This window comes from Vipera ursinii, assembly GCF_947247035.1.
Source record: "Vipera ursinii genome assembly, chromosome: Z".
Taxonomy (NCBI): Eukaryota; Metazoa; Chordata; class Lepidosauria; order Squamata; family Viperidae; genus Vipera; species Vipera ursinii.
Genome location: NC_139517.1, coordinates 91379426 through 91397669, shown reverse-complemented (window position 1 = coordinate 91397669; position 18244 = coordinate 91379426). Strand labels below are relative to the sequence as shown.

At 37.1% G+C, this 18244-nt stretch overlaps 1 protein-coding gene across 1 annotated transcript in view; it reads right to left on the bottom strand.

The window, feature by feature from the left end:
• RAPGEF5 (Rap guanine nucleotide exchange factor 5) overlaps positions 1–18244 on the bottom strand; it is a gene marked incomplete at its 5' end in the record, with an annotated part of 119272 nt that overhangs the window by 38006 nt on the left and 63022 nt on the right. Inside the window, 2 exons of the mRNA XM_083376175.1 lie at positions 8798–8886; positions 9230–9348. Coding sequence (XP_083232301.1) covers positions 8798–8886; positions 9230–9348 — 208 coding nt within the window. The remainder of the gene's footprint in view (positions 1–8797; positions 8887–9229; positions 9349–18244) is intronic.

The following is an 18244-nucleotide window of genomic DNA, read 5'->3' as shown; positions in this document are numbered from 1 at the left end:
AGTAAGCTGGCCTTTTCAAAGCCCAAAAAGATTCCTTGCAGGTTTGAAAATTCTCAATCACCATCTATAAATAGTGGAAAGATGAAAAGAGACTGTTCTATTTATACATGCAACTTGCTCCAACTTGGAATGGTGATTAATATAAACAGCTATATATATATATGTTGAATTTCAAACAAAGCATATCTCTTTTCCAATGATTTCTCTCTTAAAACAGTTCATGCAGTATTTTAAGCACAGGAACTTTAAAATATATAAATGAAGGTCTTATATCATACCAGCAAATTTGTTTTAATTAACAAAGACAATTGTACTTGTACACATAGCCAGAACTTTTCAGTGGGAGTGCCATGTTAATGTTCAACTATCTCTGGTTAATTGCAATATCACCAAAAAGTAAAGGATCAAGAATCACGGGGAATAGCATTCTTTTAATTGACCAGAGCAATTTCCCCTTCAAATGTTTAATTAAGTGCTTTAGAAAGAGGCAATGACAACTTCAAGGCAATTGACCTGATATGGAAGATGCAATATTCCAATCCTCCTAAATGTCTCAAATGAATTTTTCAATCACCTTTATTTTGAGGCCCCACCGCTCTGAGGGCCATTCTAACATTTTTGTAATCTAAAGGACCATCATCGTGACATTTACAATTTTTTAGCTTACTTCTTTTATTATATCCATTTTCCATTACCTTTGGATATTTCCACGGTGTTGTTAAGAAGATGCAAAGAAAGCAGAACACAATTATTTTGAAATTCTTATTCAGGTAGTTCTTGACTTACAACAATTTGCTTAGTGACTATTCAGAGTTACAACAGCACAAAAAAAATAACTTACGACCATTGCAGCATCCCCATGGTCATGTAATTTACATTTGGATACTTGACAACTGATTCACATTTATGACTGTTGCTGTATCCCAGGATCATATGATCACCTTTTGCGACCTTCTGACAAGCAAAGTCAATAGGGAAACCAGATTCACTTAACAACTGTGTTACTAATTTAACAACTGCAGTGATTCACTTAACAAATGTGGCAAAATGTTGTAAAATGGGGCAAGACTCACTTAACAAATGTCTCAGCAGCATAAATTTTGGGTTCAAATGTGGTCGTAGGTTGTGGACTATCTGTACTCAGTTATCCTGCACATCTATTCTATTTGAAATAGCCTTACAACAGCAGACTTCAAACCAGTCCAAATCTGCACTCTAGTACGAGACTATTATGGAACTCTTTATATTAATAATCTACAGTGACTCCCCTCAATACATCTGGATGAAACTATATATTGATAATAGATAAATAATTTGGGTTTTGGTCATTACAGTATCAATACACATTTCAGTGCAATTTGTGGACTATAGATGTGAATGCATGCATCTCTGAAAACCAGATTGAAACCAACCTTTATCTATAAAATGCTGACAGAATGACAATACTGTCCCAAAAAAGATAATTGGATTTTTCTCCACATAAGTTTACTAACAATCATTTAATATTTTAAGAAATACGAAATTTCAAAAATGTCATCAAACTGAATACATTTTTAATTCACATATGCAACTCACACACAGAGATTTAGATAGGCTCATAATTGTTTTAATATATTTGGATTAAATTGCAATATTTGTCAAATTTCATATACGTCTCAAACCAAGAGAACTCTGTAATCAGTGATTATAATAACTAAATTAAATATATAAGCACACAGTTTAATTAATAACACTATATAAAACAAAATGAAAAGAAAAGAAAGATTTCTATTCTTTATGGAAGAACTTCAAACTCAGCATAATCAGAACCTGGATAAGATTGATGCTATTAAGATAAGTCATATTACCACATTATTGGCAAAGTCAGAAGCAAAAATAAGGACCAATTTATTAAAGTTCTCTTTTAACCTTAAATTTTTACTGATGACACACAAACTTTTTAATAGCACAAGTGCAGTCTTATTATCTATAAAATTAGGCAGAGAATTTCACCTAGTATTTGGATAAGTATAATAAAGATTACAATTCTGCTATTACATTCAATCAGCAATACTACTATCCGAGCAAATCCTTTAAAATAAATATTTCAGATCACATGACACTCTATATGGGCATGTAGTATTTAAAATAGTTGTGTGGAAAAGGCATAGCTATTTTAAAGGATTTGCACAGTCCTGATAAATTGGCACCAAATAGTTCATTCAAAGGCACAGAATTTAAAAAACAAAACTCTACTTCTGAATAGATGCAGCAATCTCCTAACCTCCTAAATGCCTCCACATTTTGAATATATTTTGAATTAAATTTGTGGGCGCCTATATATCTAATGTACCAATTTAAAATCCCACAGTCTCTGGCCCAGTTTGCTTATGTATATAAAATATACATCAATGTATTGGAATAAAGCTGCAGCTCGGAAATAAAGCATATTCATATAACACAAGATGATTAAAAGAACTGAAGTGCAATTTACTTTAGCATCCAGTTCCCTAAAAATACCATGGGAATTGCAAAAGAAGGTATAATCAGATTGAAAGATAAATATCAAGAGTGGAATTCTATATACGCACTATGATGCTGTAAATTATTAAGATTCCCTTTCTGGCAAATGACATCGGCTTGGTTCAGAGTTGCCATGTACTCAATGAAATTGAAGCATTTCTTTATTCAGTCAGTGCCAGAACTAATCAACCTACAGTGTGATCCAGTGTGACAATCACAATACATTGAACAGTTCCAATAGAAAAGATAAATATCTGCAGCTCGGAGTTGAATTATGAGCTTTTGGTACAGTCTGAACTTGGATGTTTGCTTGCAGACAATTTATTACCAACTAAATAACAACTGTCTGATGATGTTGGATAACGAAATGCATGCTAGCAAACAACCAAGCTCAGACAGCACCAAAAGCTTCACACCGAACTGCCTAGGTCAGTTCAATGCCCACTCAATGAGCATATAAACATGTTTTTTTCCTTTATCCCTTTTTAAATCACCCTGAATACTTGCAATTATCCAAAGAAGGTAACTGGAAGGAAAACAAAAGTAATGAGAGAGCCAGTTTGGTTTAGTGGTTAAGGCAGGGGTCCGCAATCCTTGGTCTATGGACCAGTACCGGGCCACAGCATGCCAGCAACTGGTACACACAAACCAGCAAAGTCCCATCCGCGGGATGCAGGCAGCACACAAAACCATGCACTCTCCAGTCCGTGGAAAAACCTTTCTCCACGGAACCAGTCCCTGGTGCCCAAAAGATTTGGGTCAAGGCACAAGACTAGAAAGTGGAAGACCATGAATTCTAATCCTGCTTTAGCTATGCAAGCTAGCTGGAGAATGTTGGGCCAGTCCCTCTCTCTCAGCCCAACTCAACCTACCTCACAGGTTTATTGTGGGGAAAACTGGAGGAGGAAGGAGTGTTAGGTAAGTTCTCCACCTTGAGTTATTTGTAAAAATAATAAGGGCAAGATGCAAATAAATAAAAGGGGGAAAAAACCCAGAAACTTGTGATATGTACATTCACAAATAAAGGGAAATACAAGTTCACAAATAAGCAGAAATATCAACATTATCCATTTTCAAATATTTTTTTTACCCAAACTTTAACCTGGACAGATTAAGAAAAAATAATTGATAAGAAAAATCCTTGACAATATAGCTAGGAGATTGTGACCACATCCAAAGAAAATTATCCTATCCATAGGATACTACAAACTTCTTTGTTGTTGTGTTATATCTCAGTCTAAGTAATTTCTCAATTATCACTGATGCAAAAGATTTGGTTATTTTTTGTGTGTGATAATAAATATAGCAGTTAATAGAAAATTATTTAATTTCTTTTACCTGGCATCAGTTTATATAATTTGTTCAACAAACTAATAGGATTCGCTATTCTGATTTCTTAAAAAATGAAGATATGTACTAATTTGCCTACTACTTCACTACAACCATTTTAAAATATTATTATTTAGAGAACTAATCTTAGTGGGGGTGTAATACCAATCACAGATCATGGTCCTGTATGTTTGCTAAAACAAATTTAAACAAAATACCTTATCTCATATAATTTATCAAATTCAAAGCTGAAATAATTTCCTGAAAGATTTTTTAGATAAATCTGCTGTATCTTATAAGAAACTTACTTAGTATTAAATATTATAAAAAGATTCCCTTGATTTGAATTAAAGATGATATACAGTACATTATTCTTCTAGTACTATAACTGGTTGTATCTGATAAAACACAGCAAGGTTATGAAAAACTTCAACTCCTTTCATCTAAGACTTCAAGCTTTTTCTCTTCCAAATGAAATCAGCAGTGACAGGTTTTTCATTAGCGCTTTAGATTCAAACACAAAAAGGTGCTTTAGAATCCATTTGGGTAAGTGGATGTCTACAATTTATTAAGCCAACTATAGATTCATGTGGCAGCTAGTTTACATCAATCTCTAATCCTCTTCCTTTTTATTTCTTACGATGAGTAAATTTAATGTCATGCATATAAGTACAGTGATCAAGGAATAGCAAAGACTCTCCATTTTTTTTTCAAAGCATGTATTTGAAACAGTAGACTTTAATTACTTAATGACAGTTTATTTGGATTTTCTAATGTTTAATATTTGTAATTAAACCTTGGGGTCCACACAATGAATGACTTTTACCCAAGGCCTTAGAAAAGCACCATCTATCAAAACAGCTAAAAATGAGTTAAGGATGTGAACAAATCTTAACTTTTTATGGACTTTCTATATCTTAGTCATCAATTTGCTAGTGAAACACTATGAATTTGCCTATAGAATTAAAGCATGTAAAATATTGCACAAATCTTTCCTTTTAGGAGATATAAATATTTAGAGTATAAATATTGAGCTAAAAGGCTAAAAGGCTCCCAACGGGTGCTAGAACTCTGCCTTAAGTTTACTACCGTATATATTGTATGCACTCATTTGCTATATAAGGTAAAGCTCAAACTGAATAAATCACTGTAAAACACAAAAAGACAAAATGCTTCAAAAACATCATCAGGCTGTCAGGAAATAATCAGATAACATTTTGTGTGATCAGTAGTTAGGTTCTTTCCCATGCAGCATAAGAAGAGAAAGAATGTAAGAGTAGGCATAAAACAGTTAATCCAAAAGGAACAACAATGGCTGACTTCTCTGAACTTAAATAGCCAAAGGGGCCTGAAGAATGCCTTCTAATACCTTCTCAGCAGTTGCATCCAGATCATCATTTAGGAGCCCTGGTGGCACAGTGTTTAAACTGTAAAGTATAATATTGCAAGCAAACTCTGCCCACAGCCTGGAGTTGAGCCTGATGGGTTTCAAGGTCGGCTCAGCCTTCCATTATTCCAAGGTCAGTAAAATGAGGAGCAAGATTGTTGGGGGCAATATGCAAATAATGCTTGTACATTGTAAACTGCCCAAAGAGTGCTGTAGAGCACTATGGGGTGATATATAAATCTAAATGCTATTGCTGTCATTTACGTGTTCAGATCTGTCATCCAAATGAAACCTGCCTAAATGTTAGTATTTCACTAGCAAATGCTTGAATATTTAGGAGATCCTTTATTGATTGAGGGTTCTAGAATGGATGTATTCCCAGCACCAATGAAGAATGCTTTTCATGTTCTTCCTTTATTTAGAAGTACAGGGTAGTCCTTGACTTACGATCACAACTGAGCCCAAAATATCTGTTGTTAAGTGAGACATTAGTTAAGTGAGTTTTGCCCCATTTTACAACCTATCTCACCACAGTTGTTAAGTGAATCACTGCAGATGTTAAGTTAGTAACACGGTTGTTAAATGAATCTGGCTTCCCCATTGACTTTGCTTGCCAGAAGGTCGCAAAAGGTGATCACACATGACCTTGGGACACTGCAACCATCATAAATGTGAGTCAGTTGTCAAGCATCCAAATGTAAATCACATGACCATGGGGATGCTGCAACGGTCATAAAGTGTGAAAAATTGTCATAAGTCACTTTTTTCAATGCTGTTGTAACTTTGAATGGTCACTAAATGAATTGTTGTAAGTTGAGGACTACCTGTATGTTATAAAATGATTTGTTTGGCTTCAGCGTAGAGTGGTCAACTATTTTATCATGTTTTCCAAATCACAGTAACATAGCTGTTCGTGTTGGCCTAATACACTTACATGTTGAGTCTTTCAGCAGCTTTTGATTCTTTGTCAGCTAACTCTAATCCTTTAAAAACGTTCTTTGTAGAGTATTAGTGGCTCTTGCAAGACTGCTAAAACTGCTTTGAAAACTGCTCTTGGCTATTTCTGCAAGCACATTAATCTTTGCTGTCTGTGTAACTGTGTCTACACATGCACTGATAAGAAGAAACAGCTTCTAAAGACTAGAAGAGTTCCTTGCAAAAAAATTATGGTCCTTTCTTAACAGTTTGGATAAGTATTTTATTGATTTTGCTTCTCAGAAGGTCACAAAAGGAGATCACATGACCCAGGGAACCTGCAACCATCATAAATATGGGGTCAGTTACCAAGCATGTGAATTTCGATTATGTGACCATCATGCAATGGTTGTAAGTGTGAAAAGTGGTTATCTCTTTTTTTCAGTGTCGTCGTAATTTCAAACGGTCACTAAATGAACTTTTGTAAGTCAAGGACTACCTATATTAGAAGAAACTATAACTAATATGGGATATTGCTCCAGAGCAGGGGGGTCAAACTCAATTTCATTGAGGGCCGCATCAGCATTGTGGTTGCCCTCAGGGGGCTGGGTGGGTGTGGCCAGGGTGGGCGTGGCTAGAGTGCATATGGCCTGCTGGGTGGGCGTGGCCAGCTCTACATTGTTCGCATCAAGGGTGCCTATGGGGGCCTGGGCAGGAGTGGGACAAATCTGAGGGTCTCTAGGCCAGGGCCAAGGCAGCGGGGGCCATTCCCTCACTTTTTCCAGGATGGCTTTGCGGGCCGCATGGAACCACTTTGCGGGCCGGATCCGGCCCCCGGGCCTTGTGTTTGACATGTCTGCTCCAGAGCAACCACCATCAAAATGTGCCGTGTAAGTTTTCACACACCTGTTATATTTGCATCTACAAATATACTGAGGTCAACCACCACAGCTATTTATTTTAATACATAAATTTTGTGTTCTATTGTTGTTGTTAGGGCTACATTGATCATACAACAAGCCTGTCAACCCTTTTGAGAGGTAAGGATATTTGCAAAAATGTTCCGGGAAATATACAACTGAATATATTTCATTGCAGCCAGTTTTCCTCAGATAGTCATTTTTCACCTTAATCTGGAAATAGGACATATAGTATTATTTTTATTTTATTTTTCATTTTATTTTAATTCCATTTATATCCCGCCCTTCTCCGAAGACTCAGGGCGGCTTACAAGCTTAGCAGTTAATGAGCACTGGAATAAGTCTGAGAAATGGGAAAGGGAACAGGAAAGTAAGAATGAATTACTGGAGAAATATTAATTTGTACTTTTTTCAGATGTTAAAAACAAGCAAGCACAATGCATAATGACTGGGGAGTCCAATGTGTTCAATAAGATCTAACTGGAGTCTATAGAAGAGATCACTCTATACAAATATTCAAATGTTAAAAACACAATAGGATTCATGGTGCCTAGCTAAGACAATCCTGACATGGACCACCACTTTTTATATAGCATATGATTTGATGCTAGAGAAATTACATACATTACTATGATTGTGCCTGAGGAAGCAGAGCAATTACACAGCCATGGTTTCCATGCACAAAGTATTAATCCCTATTCACAGAGGCATAGATCAGTGAACTGTACAATAAATCAAGCACTAGGTCTTTACTTCTATTTATAATTTAGAAAACCTACATAGTGCAGTAAGCACAAATACCTTATGCCTAACTATGTCCTACTGATTTGCAAGTAGACAAACCTGACTCAGGAATGCCTAAGAATTTGTAAATGTCATTTATACTTTAATCTTTTTAATTCTTCCAAATGTGTTTATTTTTAATAAGCTCATTTGGGAAACAGCATTCCTTTGAGAACAATAAAAATATTAATTCCATTTCCAGCTTTCTGTATTTCACAATCATTCTTCAACTGTATAGGGAATGCTTCAGGACAGCTAAGTTTGCTTTAATTAAAACTGTAAATAAATTGCATGTGGTCTTGATAAACTACTGAGAGAGCGTTGGTGACAGCAATAGAGCTAGAAGATCAAACTGAAAAATAACCTGCACATCAAGCAGCCTGATCAATATAATAATTGCTCCAGGCTGAAACAAAAGTACAATCTCTGGCTGAAGGCAGCCAATAACCAAAGAAGGTTATTCTGTTGCACATTATGTGATGTGGGTAAACTATTAATGCTAAAAAATTAAGAAACAGTTGGTACTAAACAAGTAGCTTTCGAGTACTTTAAATAATTGCTGATTTATAAACCCTACAGCTATATAACTCAGCTTGCTATCTTCCAATTGCCTCATTATCACGCACACACTGCTAAATTGTTTTCTTTTATCTATCAAGATATATACAGGTACTGAAAGTTAATGGAACATTAAAAAAACCCTTCATTTTCAAGTTTGATTATTTTTATTGTTAAATATAGATGCACTATATTAACACAATAAGATGTTACTATGAACGCTATGCATATGAAATAGTATTATCCAAAACACTGTATAATTATACTAATTTTAAGTAAAATGCTGGTAGGAAAAATACCATATTATACATATTTGCATAGTAGCTGATCAACTGTGTTAGCTAAGAACATGAGTGGATACAGAGAAGCTGCTTTTTGTGAGCATGATGTTATTATAATGTACCTGTGTCTTTGTCCTGTGCTTCTTCTAGGTGCAGGTCATTCAGGAGATGCTCCAAAATCTTCTCTGGTGTCCCTGACACCACAACATATCTGTCAGAAAGGAGAGAGTCCACAGAGTCATCCTCTGTTGAAGACTGAGAACGGCTGCTCCATTCATCTTCCTCATCTTCTTCATCAATGTATTTAAAATAAGGCACATCAAATGTGTGCAAAGGCAGTTCTCTGCCTGGAAACAAAGCAGAGTCCTTCTTCTCTATGTGAGGGTCAAAGATCCTCAGTCTCGAACTTCCCATACTGTATGGCAAATGAAAATGACATTCCCTCAAGGCTGCCCTCTCAGTTTGGTCGCCAGCAACCCGAATTCAGCCAGCTGCTGAGATCTCTGCGTCAGCGTGACTCTTGCTGAGTCTGAGACTAAAGGAAAAACTCTTACCTCCAATCATTCTCGGCACTCCCCAATGTGGGGGCTGGGCTCTGTGACAACACTCTCCTAAGCACCAGCACATCGTGGTCCAGTTCCTTCATTTGAACAGTGGTCACTTCATCTTCCTGCTTTAATTTGGTGAGGGAGATAAACAACAAAGAGAAAAATGAATAAAATCTCAAGGGACTGAAAGAAAGAAGGGGTGGGGAATAGCTTTGATTAGAGCTGCATTTTCTATCTAGCAGTGCTGCCATTCGCAGCAGGCACTGCCTTTGATTTACATTCAGAAAATTCACAATGCACCAGAATTTGAGCAGTGCCCTCTTTCCCCAGGTGCACTGAGAGCATATAACAAAGCTGTTAATTACAAATTATTAGATTTAACACTTAAATGAAAGAATTAAATGAAATGAAATGAAAGAGTTAATAATAGAAAGAAGATTGTTCTTTAGTTTGCTTTTTGCTTGTTTGAAGTTGCATCCTGCTCTTGCCTACAACTTCAAATTGTTAAGGAAGTTATAACCATTTTATACCACTTTACAGCTTTTCAGTGAATTTAACTGCTATTTTAATATAACAGACCATCATATTACTCAAGCAATAAATATAGCCCACTAAAAGCATAGAATAAAATTCACAAAAGATTGCCTCTTGAAAATATCTCTGCTTGTTATACTGATTTTTTTTCTACCCCGGAACCTATTAAATGAAGGGATTATTGATAGTCATACAATATAACAACAACCTCTACACAAACTGTGTAGAGCCAGGACTGTTGACTGAACAGCCTGCAGGAACCATACTCTCATTTCTTCCAAGAGTCTCCTAGAAAAATCTTGCATGAAGCATACTCTGATATTATTTAAATTAAGTGAATTAATTACACTCCTTCTGGCTATGTCCAAATGCAAATACTTCTCATATCCCATAAAAAAAATGCAAAACATAAATCCAGACTCGTATTATAGAAACAAACTGGCTGAAAAGAGAAAATGTAAAGAATTATAAAGCGATGTTGTTTGATGTTTAATCTTCTTTTGATCATCATTTTTTTATAACCTGAAGGAATTTGAAAACAAATCAGCAATAGAACTATATATAGAGGAGCCACAAAAATATGAAGTCATGGCTGCACGCTTTTAATATTTATATATAGCAGAGAGAGAGAGAGCACAGAATATTAATTTTTTGCAGGTTCAGATATGCCGGTACTGAACCAATTAACATAAACCTTTTGTTGAAAAATTCCCTTGGGAGAGCAAGACATCATGTTTCAAGAATACCAATGTACAACTGTAATTTTCTATTTCACGGTATACGCTTTTGTTGCCCACAACATGCAAGACAGCCATAAAACAGCAAGCTATGTAAAATCAGTAACATTATCCAATTAAAAGAGATTTCTCCATACAGCCTTCTCAGATGCATTGATTCTAATCTATTATAATCACATTTATATCTCAACTTTTCACTAAGATCTCAAAACAGTATACATGGACAAACTCCTCACTATATCACCCCCAATAATTGGACTGAGACCGTGACTGGTCAAAATGAGTTCCTTATTCAAGGAAGAACTTGAATCTAACTGTCCCAGTCCAATATCTTAAACCAGGAGTGTCAAACTCAATTTCATTGAGGGCCACATCAGCATTGTGATTGCCCTCGGCAGGCCGGGTGGGTATGGCCAGGGTGGGCATGGCCTACTGAGTGGGCACAGCTGGAGTGCGTATGGTCTACTGGGTGGGCATGGCCAGCTCTACATCATTGGCATCAAGGGTGCCTATGTGGGCCTGGGCAGGAGTGGGACAGATCTGAGGGTCTCTGGCAGAAGGAGGGTCTCTGGACCAGGGCCAAGGCAGTGGGGGCCGTTCCCTCACTGTTTCCAGGATGGCTTCGCGGGCCACATGAAACCACTTCGCGGGCCGGATCTGGCCCCCGGGCCTTGTGTTTGACATGTCTGTCTTAAACAATATATTGCACAAGTTTTCAAGATAATCCTCTATATTATTGCTTTCAGATGTAAGCTACTGCAACTTCTGGGGAAAAACATCACACAAACCAGGAGTCCCCAACTCCCGGTCTGTGGCGTTGAACTGGCGAGCAGGGAAAGCTACATTTGCACATGTGTGGGATTAGGTTGCATGCACAAAAGCATCCACCACCACCACCATCACTGCCTGCTACCACTGCTGGTCTATGGAGCCGGAAAAGTTGGGGCCTGCTGATATAAACATTGGGAACTAATAACCACAGGGACAGCAAATGGCAAGGTATGCATTGCAACACAAATTCCACCCTTTTCATACTTATATACAGAAATATGTAAGAGAGGAACTTGCTTTGTGATGTCATAAATTAATGTGAAAAATAATTCCTTGATGAAACAAGTGAAGTAGTAATACCACTTTACAATGCTTTGGTAAGGCCACACCTGGAATACTGCATCCAGTTTTGGTCACCACTATGTAAAAAAGATGTCGAGATTCTAGAAAGGGTACAGAGAAGAGCAACAAAGATGATTGGGGGACTGGAGGCTAAAACATATAGGGAACGGTTGCTGGAATTGGGTATGTGTAGTTTAATGAAGAGAAGGGTGAGGGGTGACATGATAGCAGTGTTCCAATATCTCAGGGGCTGCCACAAAGAAGAGGGAGCCAAGCTATTCTCCAAAGCACCCGAAGGCAGGACAAGAAGCAACGGATGGAAACTAATCAAGGAGAGAAGCAACCTAGAACTAAGGAGAAACTTCCTGACAGTTAGAACAATTAACCAGTGGAACAACCTGCCTCCAGAGGTGGTGAATGCTCCAACACTGGAGGTTTTTAAGAAGAGACTGGACAGCCATTTGCCTGAAATGGTATAAGGGTTTCCTGACTGAGCAGGGGGTTGGACTAGATGACCTCCAAGGTCCCTTCCAACTTATTATTATTATATTAATATACTTTTTATATCTCAGTATAGAAATATTCTGTATATATGTGTTTATCCGAATCTCAAATTTCTACATTTAAATAACTAAAATACATTAGGGTAAATATTCAGCCAAAATTTCTATTATGTTAAGATATAGGAACATATATATTTATATTTACAATACTAAGCAAGACAGAAAATGGTGCTTAACTATGGCTGGATCACTTCCAACAGCACCTATATGTTACTTTTCTGCCTATGCTGTGTTGGTTATGGTATCTGGCAGTGCCTTGTGTTGTGTTTACTATATTTACTATGTTGTGTATACCACAGATATTGTGTCCACTTCTCTGGAACTTGCCATTATGTTACTTTTGAAACCTTGCTTTTACTGAAAACCCTTAAATGGACGGTACAGAAAAAATCTCATCCTGCCAAGAACAAAGATGAAAGTGTAATTTAAATTACTACTTTAGTTAAGTATTTTCAAACTACACACATATTTCCTTAAATTCAAAATCAGTAGTGATTTCAAAATACCAAAAGAGGCTTTCCATAATAATTGTTTAGGAACATAAAATTTAGGAACATAAAATTACAATATGCATTCATTAATTTCAGTGAGACATTTAGTGAACAGGAAAATTTATTTCACTGCTGCATTAGCTAAAACTAACACTGATACATCAAGTGATAATCTATTTTTTATCTTCCCACAATGTGATGCTGGTACCTGGGCATGACCTTAAGCACAAAGCAAAGGGTACATTTGCAGAGCATGCCAACAGCTTCACAAGATATAGAGGGCCCCTATTGAAAAGTAGCATGTTTAGGAAAACAGAAGATGCTAATACAGTGTTGTAGTTCTCTGAAAGCAATGTGAAGTTAAATTTCTGTGTCTGGGAAACTTGTCATTTTGACTTAAAGGCTCAAAAATACATTTCAACCTGCTTTGTGAAATTTCCTCATTTGTATTCTAAAAAATTATCCTAGAAAATCAGGTTCACATTTGGTTTACATTTGGAATTTTATCATTTTTAGAAAGGAGTAACAAATAATAATTCCCAATTGTGAAACAAGGACTAGAAATAAGCTAGCCTCACTATTTTCAATATCAACTATTGATGGTAGTTGATATTAGGCGATACTAGACAGCAGTTTCTCTCTGATGGGAATCCTCCAGTGAAGAAAATGCATAATTTTACAATCTGCAACTCCAGAAACAAATTAGAATGTGTCAATTTGGCATCAAGTCAATGATGGAAGTAAATTTAAACATATATACACAAAGATACAAATACACACACATATGCACACATGGGCACACACGCGCACATGCACACACAATTCTATTCCTATTTTTAAATCTAAATCCAGAAAGTATTTGAATTAGTTATAAATAAGAAATCCTTTAATCTAATATCCCAAACATATTTGCAAACATGTTCCAAATCAGAAGATCAATAATTATGTGACAGATAAACCAGTGATAATAGTCATTATTGCCTCTATTGTGATAGATTTTTAAGCATTTTGTGGTGACAGAAATAGCAATAGCACTTAGACTTATATACCGCTTCACAGTGCTTTACAGCCCTCTCTAAGCACTTTACAGAGTCAGCCTATTGCCTCCAACAATCTGGGTCCTCATTTTACCAACCTTAGAAGGATGGAAGGCTGAGTCACCTTGAACTCAGCATTGAACTCCTGGCAGTAAGCAGAGTTAGCCTGCAACAGTGCGTTCTAGCTACTGCACCACCACTGTTCCTTATGATGTGTCACTTATTTTTCCTAAATTGTGTTCTTCCCATTTAATTAACTGGATGTTTCTATCTAATCAAAGAGATTGCCCCTGTGCATCTGTGACAAAACAGAATTTAATTTGTCTATATTTCCAGTTATCTTCCCACCTCCTCCATTTCATAACTGGACCTACTGTTTGGATGAATAATTTCAAAAACTTTCTAAGAGATCATCTATTTGCTTTCCTGCAGAGATATTTCTTTCCAATGAAGAAGTTAACTTTCTTCATTATACTACCTTCACATTAATCTTTTTCCTTTAAAATACTTATTAATCCACATGTAAATGCACAAGGGTAACAGTGCACTTTTAATTGCCAAGGAAAAATTACATCAAGGAATTCTGAGAGAAGAAGCAGACTCATATAAAAACCAAAAACATGAATAGATAAACATGAAATTTTAAAAATGTACTTATTAGCAAATAAGTCAAGGTTGACTCAGCCTTCCATCCTTCCGAGGTAGGTAAAATGAGGACCCAGATTGTTGGGGGCAATAAGCTGACTTTGTAATAATGCCACTTGGGGGGGGCGAAAGCCCTAATAAACAGGCATATACATAGAATGAAGGCTATTGCTAAGCACATTGATTTGTGCTTAGATTGTAAGCCGCCCTGAGTCTTCAGAGAAGGGCGGGATATAAATGGGATTAAAATAATAAAAATAAATAAATAAATAGACTGAACAGAATAACAAAATAACAGAATTGGAAGGGACCTTTAAGGTTTCCTAGACCAATTTCCAGCTCAAGCAGGAAACCCTATACCATTCCAGACAAGTGACTGTCCAGTCTCTTCTTAAAAACCTCCAGTGATGGAGCATCTACAACAGGGGTGTCAAACTCAATTTCATTGAGGGCTGCATCAGCATTGCGGTTGCCCTCAGGGGGCCGGGTTGGTATGGCCACGGTGGGCGTGGCCTACTGGGTGGGCATGGCCAGCTCTACATCGTTCGCATCAAGGGTGCCTATGGGGGCCTGGGCAGGAGTGGGACAGATCTGAGGGTCTCTGGCAGAAGGAGGGTCTCTGGGCCAGGGCCAAGACAGTGGGGGCCGTTCCCTCACTGTTTCCAGGATGGCTTCGCGGGCCACATGAAACCACTTCGCGGGCCGGATCCGGCCCCCGGGCCTTGTGTTTGACATGTCTGATCTACAACTCCTGAAGGCAAGCTGTTCCACTGCTTAATTGTTCTCAGTGTTATTGAAATTTCTCCTTCATTCTAGGTGCTTCTCTCTTCGATTAGTTTCCATCCATATTTATTTATAATGTCCTTAAGTAAGGACATTATAAATAAAACAGTGGAAGAACATTATCACTAGAACTTAACTTGCAATATGAAAGGGGTTGACTGAGTGCTCAAAGCAACTGATCTGGAAAAATAAAAATTATAGTTCAGAAGCGTCTCTCTACAGGATGCATAAGGATATACTAACTAGAGAGAATGTGGAATTTCTTTTCTATGAAATTTTCTGAACATTCAGGAATTCCATAGTCAAAGAATCAGAATAGACAGATTAAACCAGTATATAAAAAGCATACAGTTCCAACCAGTGATGGGATTCAAATATGTGAACAACCGGTTCTCTGTGTGGATGCCGCTCCCGGAAGTCCATTATGGGCCTCAGCAACAAAAAAGTAGCTACCAGTTCTACTGAAGTGGTGCAAACTGGCTGAATTCCACCACTGGTTCCAACTTTAGAATAGCTAACACATGTCTTTATGTTTGTTTATTCATATGTCTGAATAACTGACACTTTGAGGACTTCAACTATTTCTTAGTTTTGCTTTCTGCCTAAAAATTATAGATAATTGTGCCATTGTATTTTCAATAGCATGGTCATATAGAGACCATAAAAGCAAGCCTGAGCACACATATCAATTAAAGATTTCCCATTCACAATTAACGTAACACAATAATCCTTATTAGTTCTATCTGGAAGACCAGATTATGCAAGATTTCACTGATAATCAAGAATAGGTTACTCAAACTCCAGTAAGCATGAAAAAAACCAATGTTGGTGCATTTTTGCTGTAAATATACTATGAAACAGTCCTCTTTTGGATCACACAAAACTATAAAAATCTGCAATATCTATCTAACAAAATGAAATTCAATGGTGAAAAAAGTAAGAAAAAGCAAGAAAAACTAAATGCACAAGTACAGTATATGTCCGTGGTGGCGAACCTATGGCACGTGTGCCACAGGTGGCACGCAGAGCCCTCTCTGTGGGCACGCGCACCGTCGCCCCAGTCCCAATCCTTCAGCTGGGTTTTATAAAACCTTTTCGCTTTAGACCTCCGCCGCCATGTGCAAAAAAAAAAAGGTTCAATCAATCAATTTCAACTTCTCGCAGGAAAAAAATCTTGCAAAGTTGGAATTGATTGAACTTTTTACTCCCACCCAGTCTGCCATTACCACCGCAGCCACGCCCACCCAATGGGCCATGCCCAACCAATGGCCATGCCCACCCAATGGGCCAAACCCACCCAGTACCCGACGATACATAAGTGGGTTTTGGGTTGCAGTTTGGGCACTCAGTCTTTAAAAGGTTTACCATCACTGGTATAGGTGGTACCTTGCTCAATAGCAGTAATTGTGAGAGGGATCTTGGATTCCTAGTGGACAATCACTTAAAATATGAGCCAGCAGTGTGATGTAGCTGTCAAAAAAGCCAACACAGTGCTAGGCTGCATTAAGAAAGGGATAGAATCAAGATCACACGAAGTGTTAATACTATTTTATAATGCCTTGGTAAGGCCACACTTGGAATACTGCATCCAGTTTTGGTCACCACAGTGCAGAAAAGATGTTGAGAGTCTGGAAAGAGTGCAGAGAAGAGCAACAAAGATGATCAGAGGAGTCTAAAACAGATGTCCCCAACCTTTTGGGCACCAGGGACCAGTTCTGTGGAAAAAGGTTTTTCCATGGATTGGAGGGTGCGTGGTTTTGTGTGCTGCCTACATCTCACGGATGGGGCTTTGCTTGTTTGTGCAGACCAGTTGCTGGCATGCTGCGGCCCAGTACTGGTCCATGGACTGCGGGATGGGGACCCCTGCTCTAAAACATATAGAATTGCTGGAATTTGGTATGTCTAGTTTAATGAAGGGGTGACATGATCGCAGTGTTCCAATATCTCAGTGGTTGCCACAAAGAAGAGGGAGTCAAGCTATTCTCCAAAGCGCCTGAAAGCAGGACAAGAAGCAACGGATGGAAACTAACCAAAGAGAGAAGCAACCTAGAACTAAGGAGAAACTTCCTGACAATTACAACAATTAATCAGTGGAACAACCTGCCTCCAGAAGTTGTGAATGCTCCAACACTGCAAGTTTTTAAGAAGAGAGTGGACAGCCATTTGTCCGAAATGGTATAGGGTTTCCTGCCTGACCAGGGATTGGACTAGAAGATTTCCAAGGTCCCTTCCAACTCTATTATATATTATCATCATTATCATTATTATTACAATGACAAAAATAATATTTCATATTTGTAATGCAAAGTAATTCTCAAGTGGTTATGCTTAATTACAAGATGATCAAACAATGGCTTCATGACAGGTATACATCTCCATTGTAAAAAAGCCCTTAGCCTACTTAAAACCCAACTATAATGAAATACTATCCATCTCTAAAATATCAAAACAAGAAAATCTTGTTTATCTAAAATGAAGTTGTCATGTGCCATTTTTAAAAAAAAACACAGAAGATTAAACAAGATAGCACATGTACCACAATTGCTGATGTTATCATCTTAACGGTTAGAGTTACAATAGGTACCATTAGTACTGTTAGTAAAATCTTTTTAACTGGAACAAGACTAGAGAGACATATCCAATCACTTTAAAATAGTACCATTTAAGTACATTAAGCCTATACCATCAAGAGTTTTATTCAATAAAAGAAATTAACAGACTGTCTTGATTTCTTCTTCACGTATGATTGTTACATTAGGACAGGACAAGTCCTTAATGAGAGGAATGGCTGAAAAAGAAAATGCCTGTGGAAAGGTGGATAAATTACTTCCATCCAATTAGTTTCCATTTGGCCTAATAAGCAAACCACAAAAACCAGAAGACAAAATAATTCCGAAAGCACACAATTCAGATTTACTGAGAATATATGTAGTGGTGGGATTCAAATAATTTAACAACTGGTTCTCTGCCCCAATGACTGTTTTAAGCATAAAAAAATGATATACCAAAAGGTATATTTAATACTTATATAAGAATAAAAGATAAATAAAATAAATAAAAAGGTATATTTAATACTTACATAATAAAAGAGGTAAACAAACTAGATTATAGATTATAG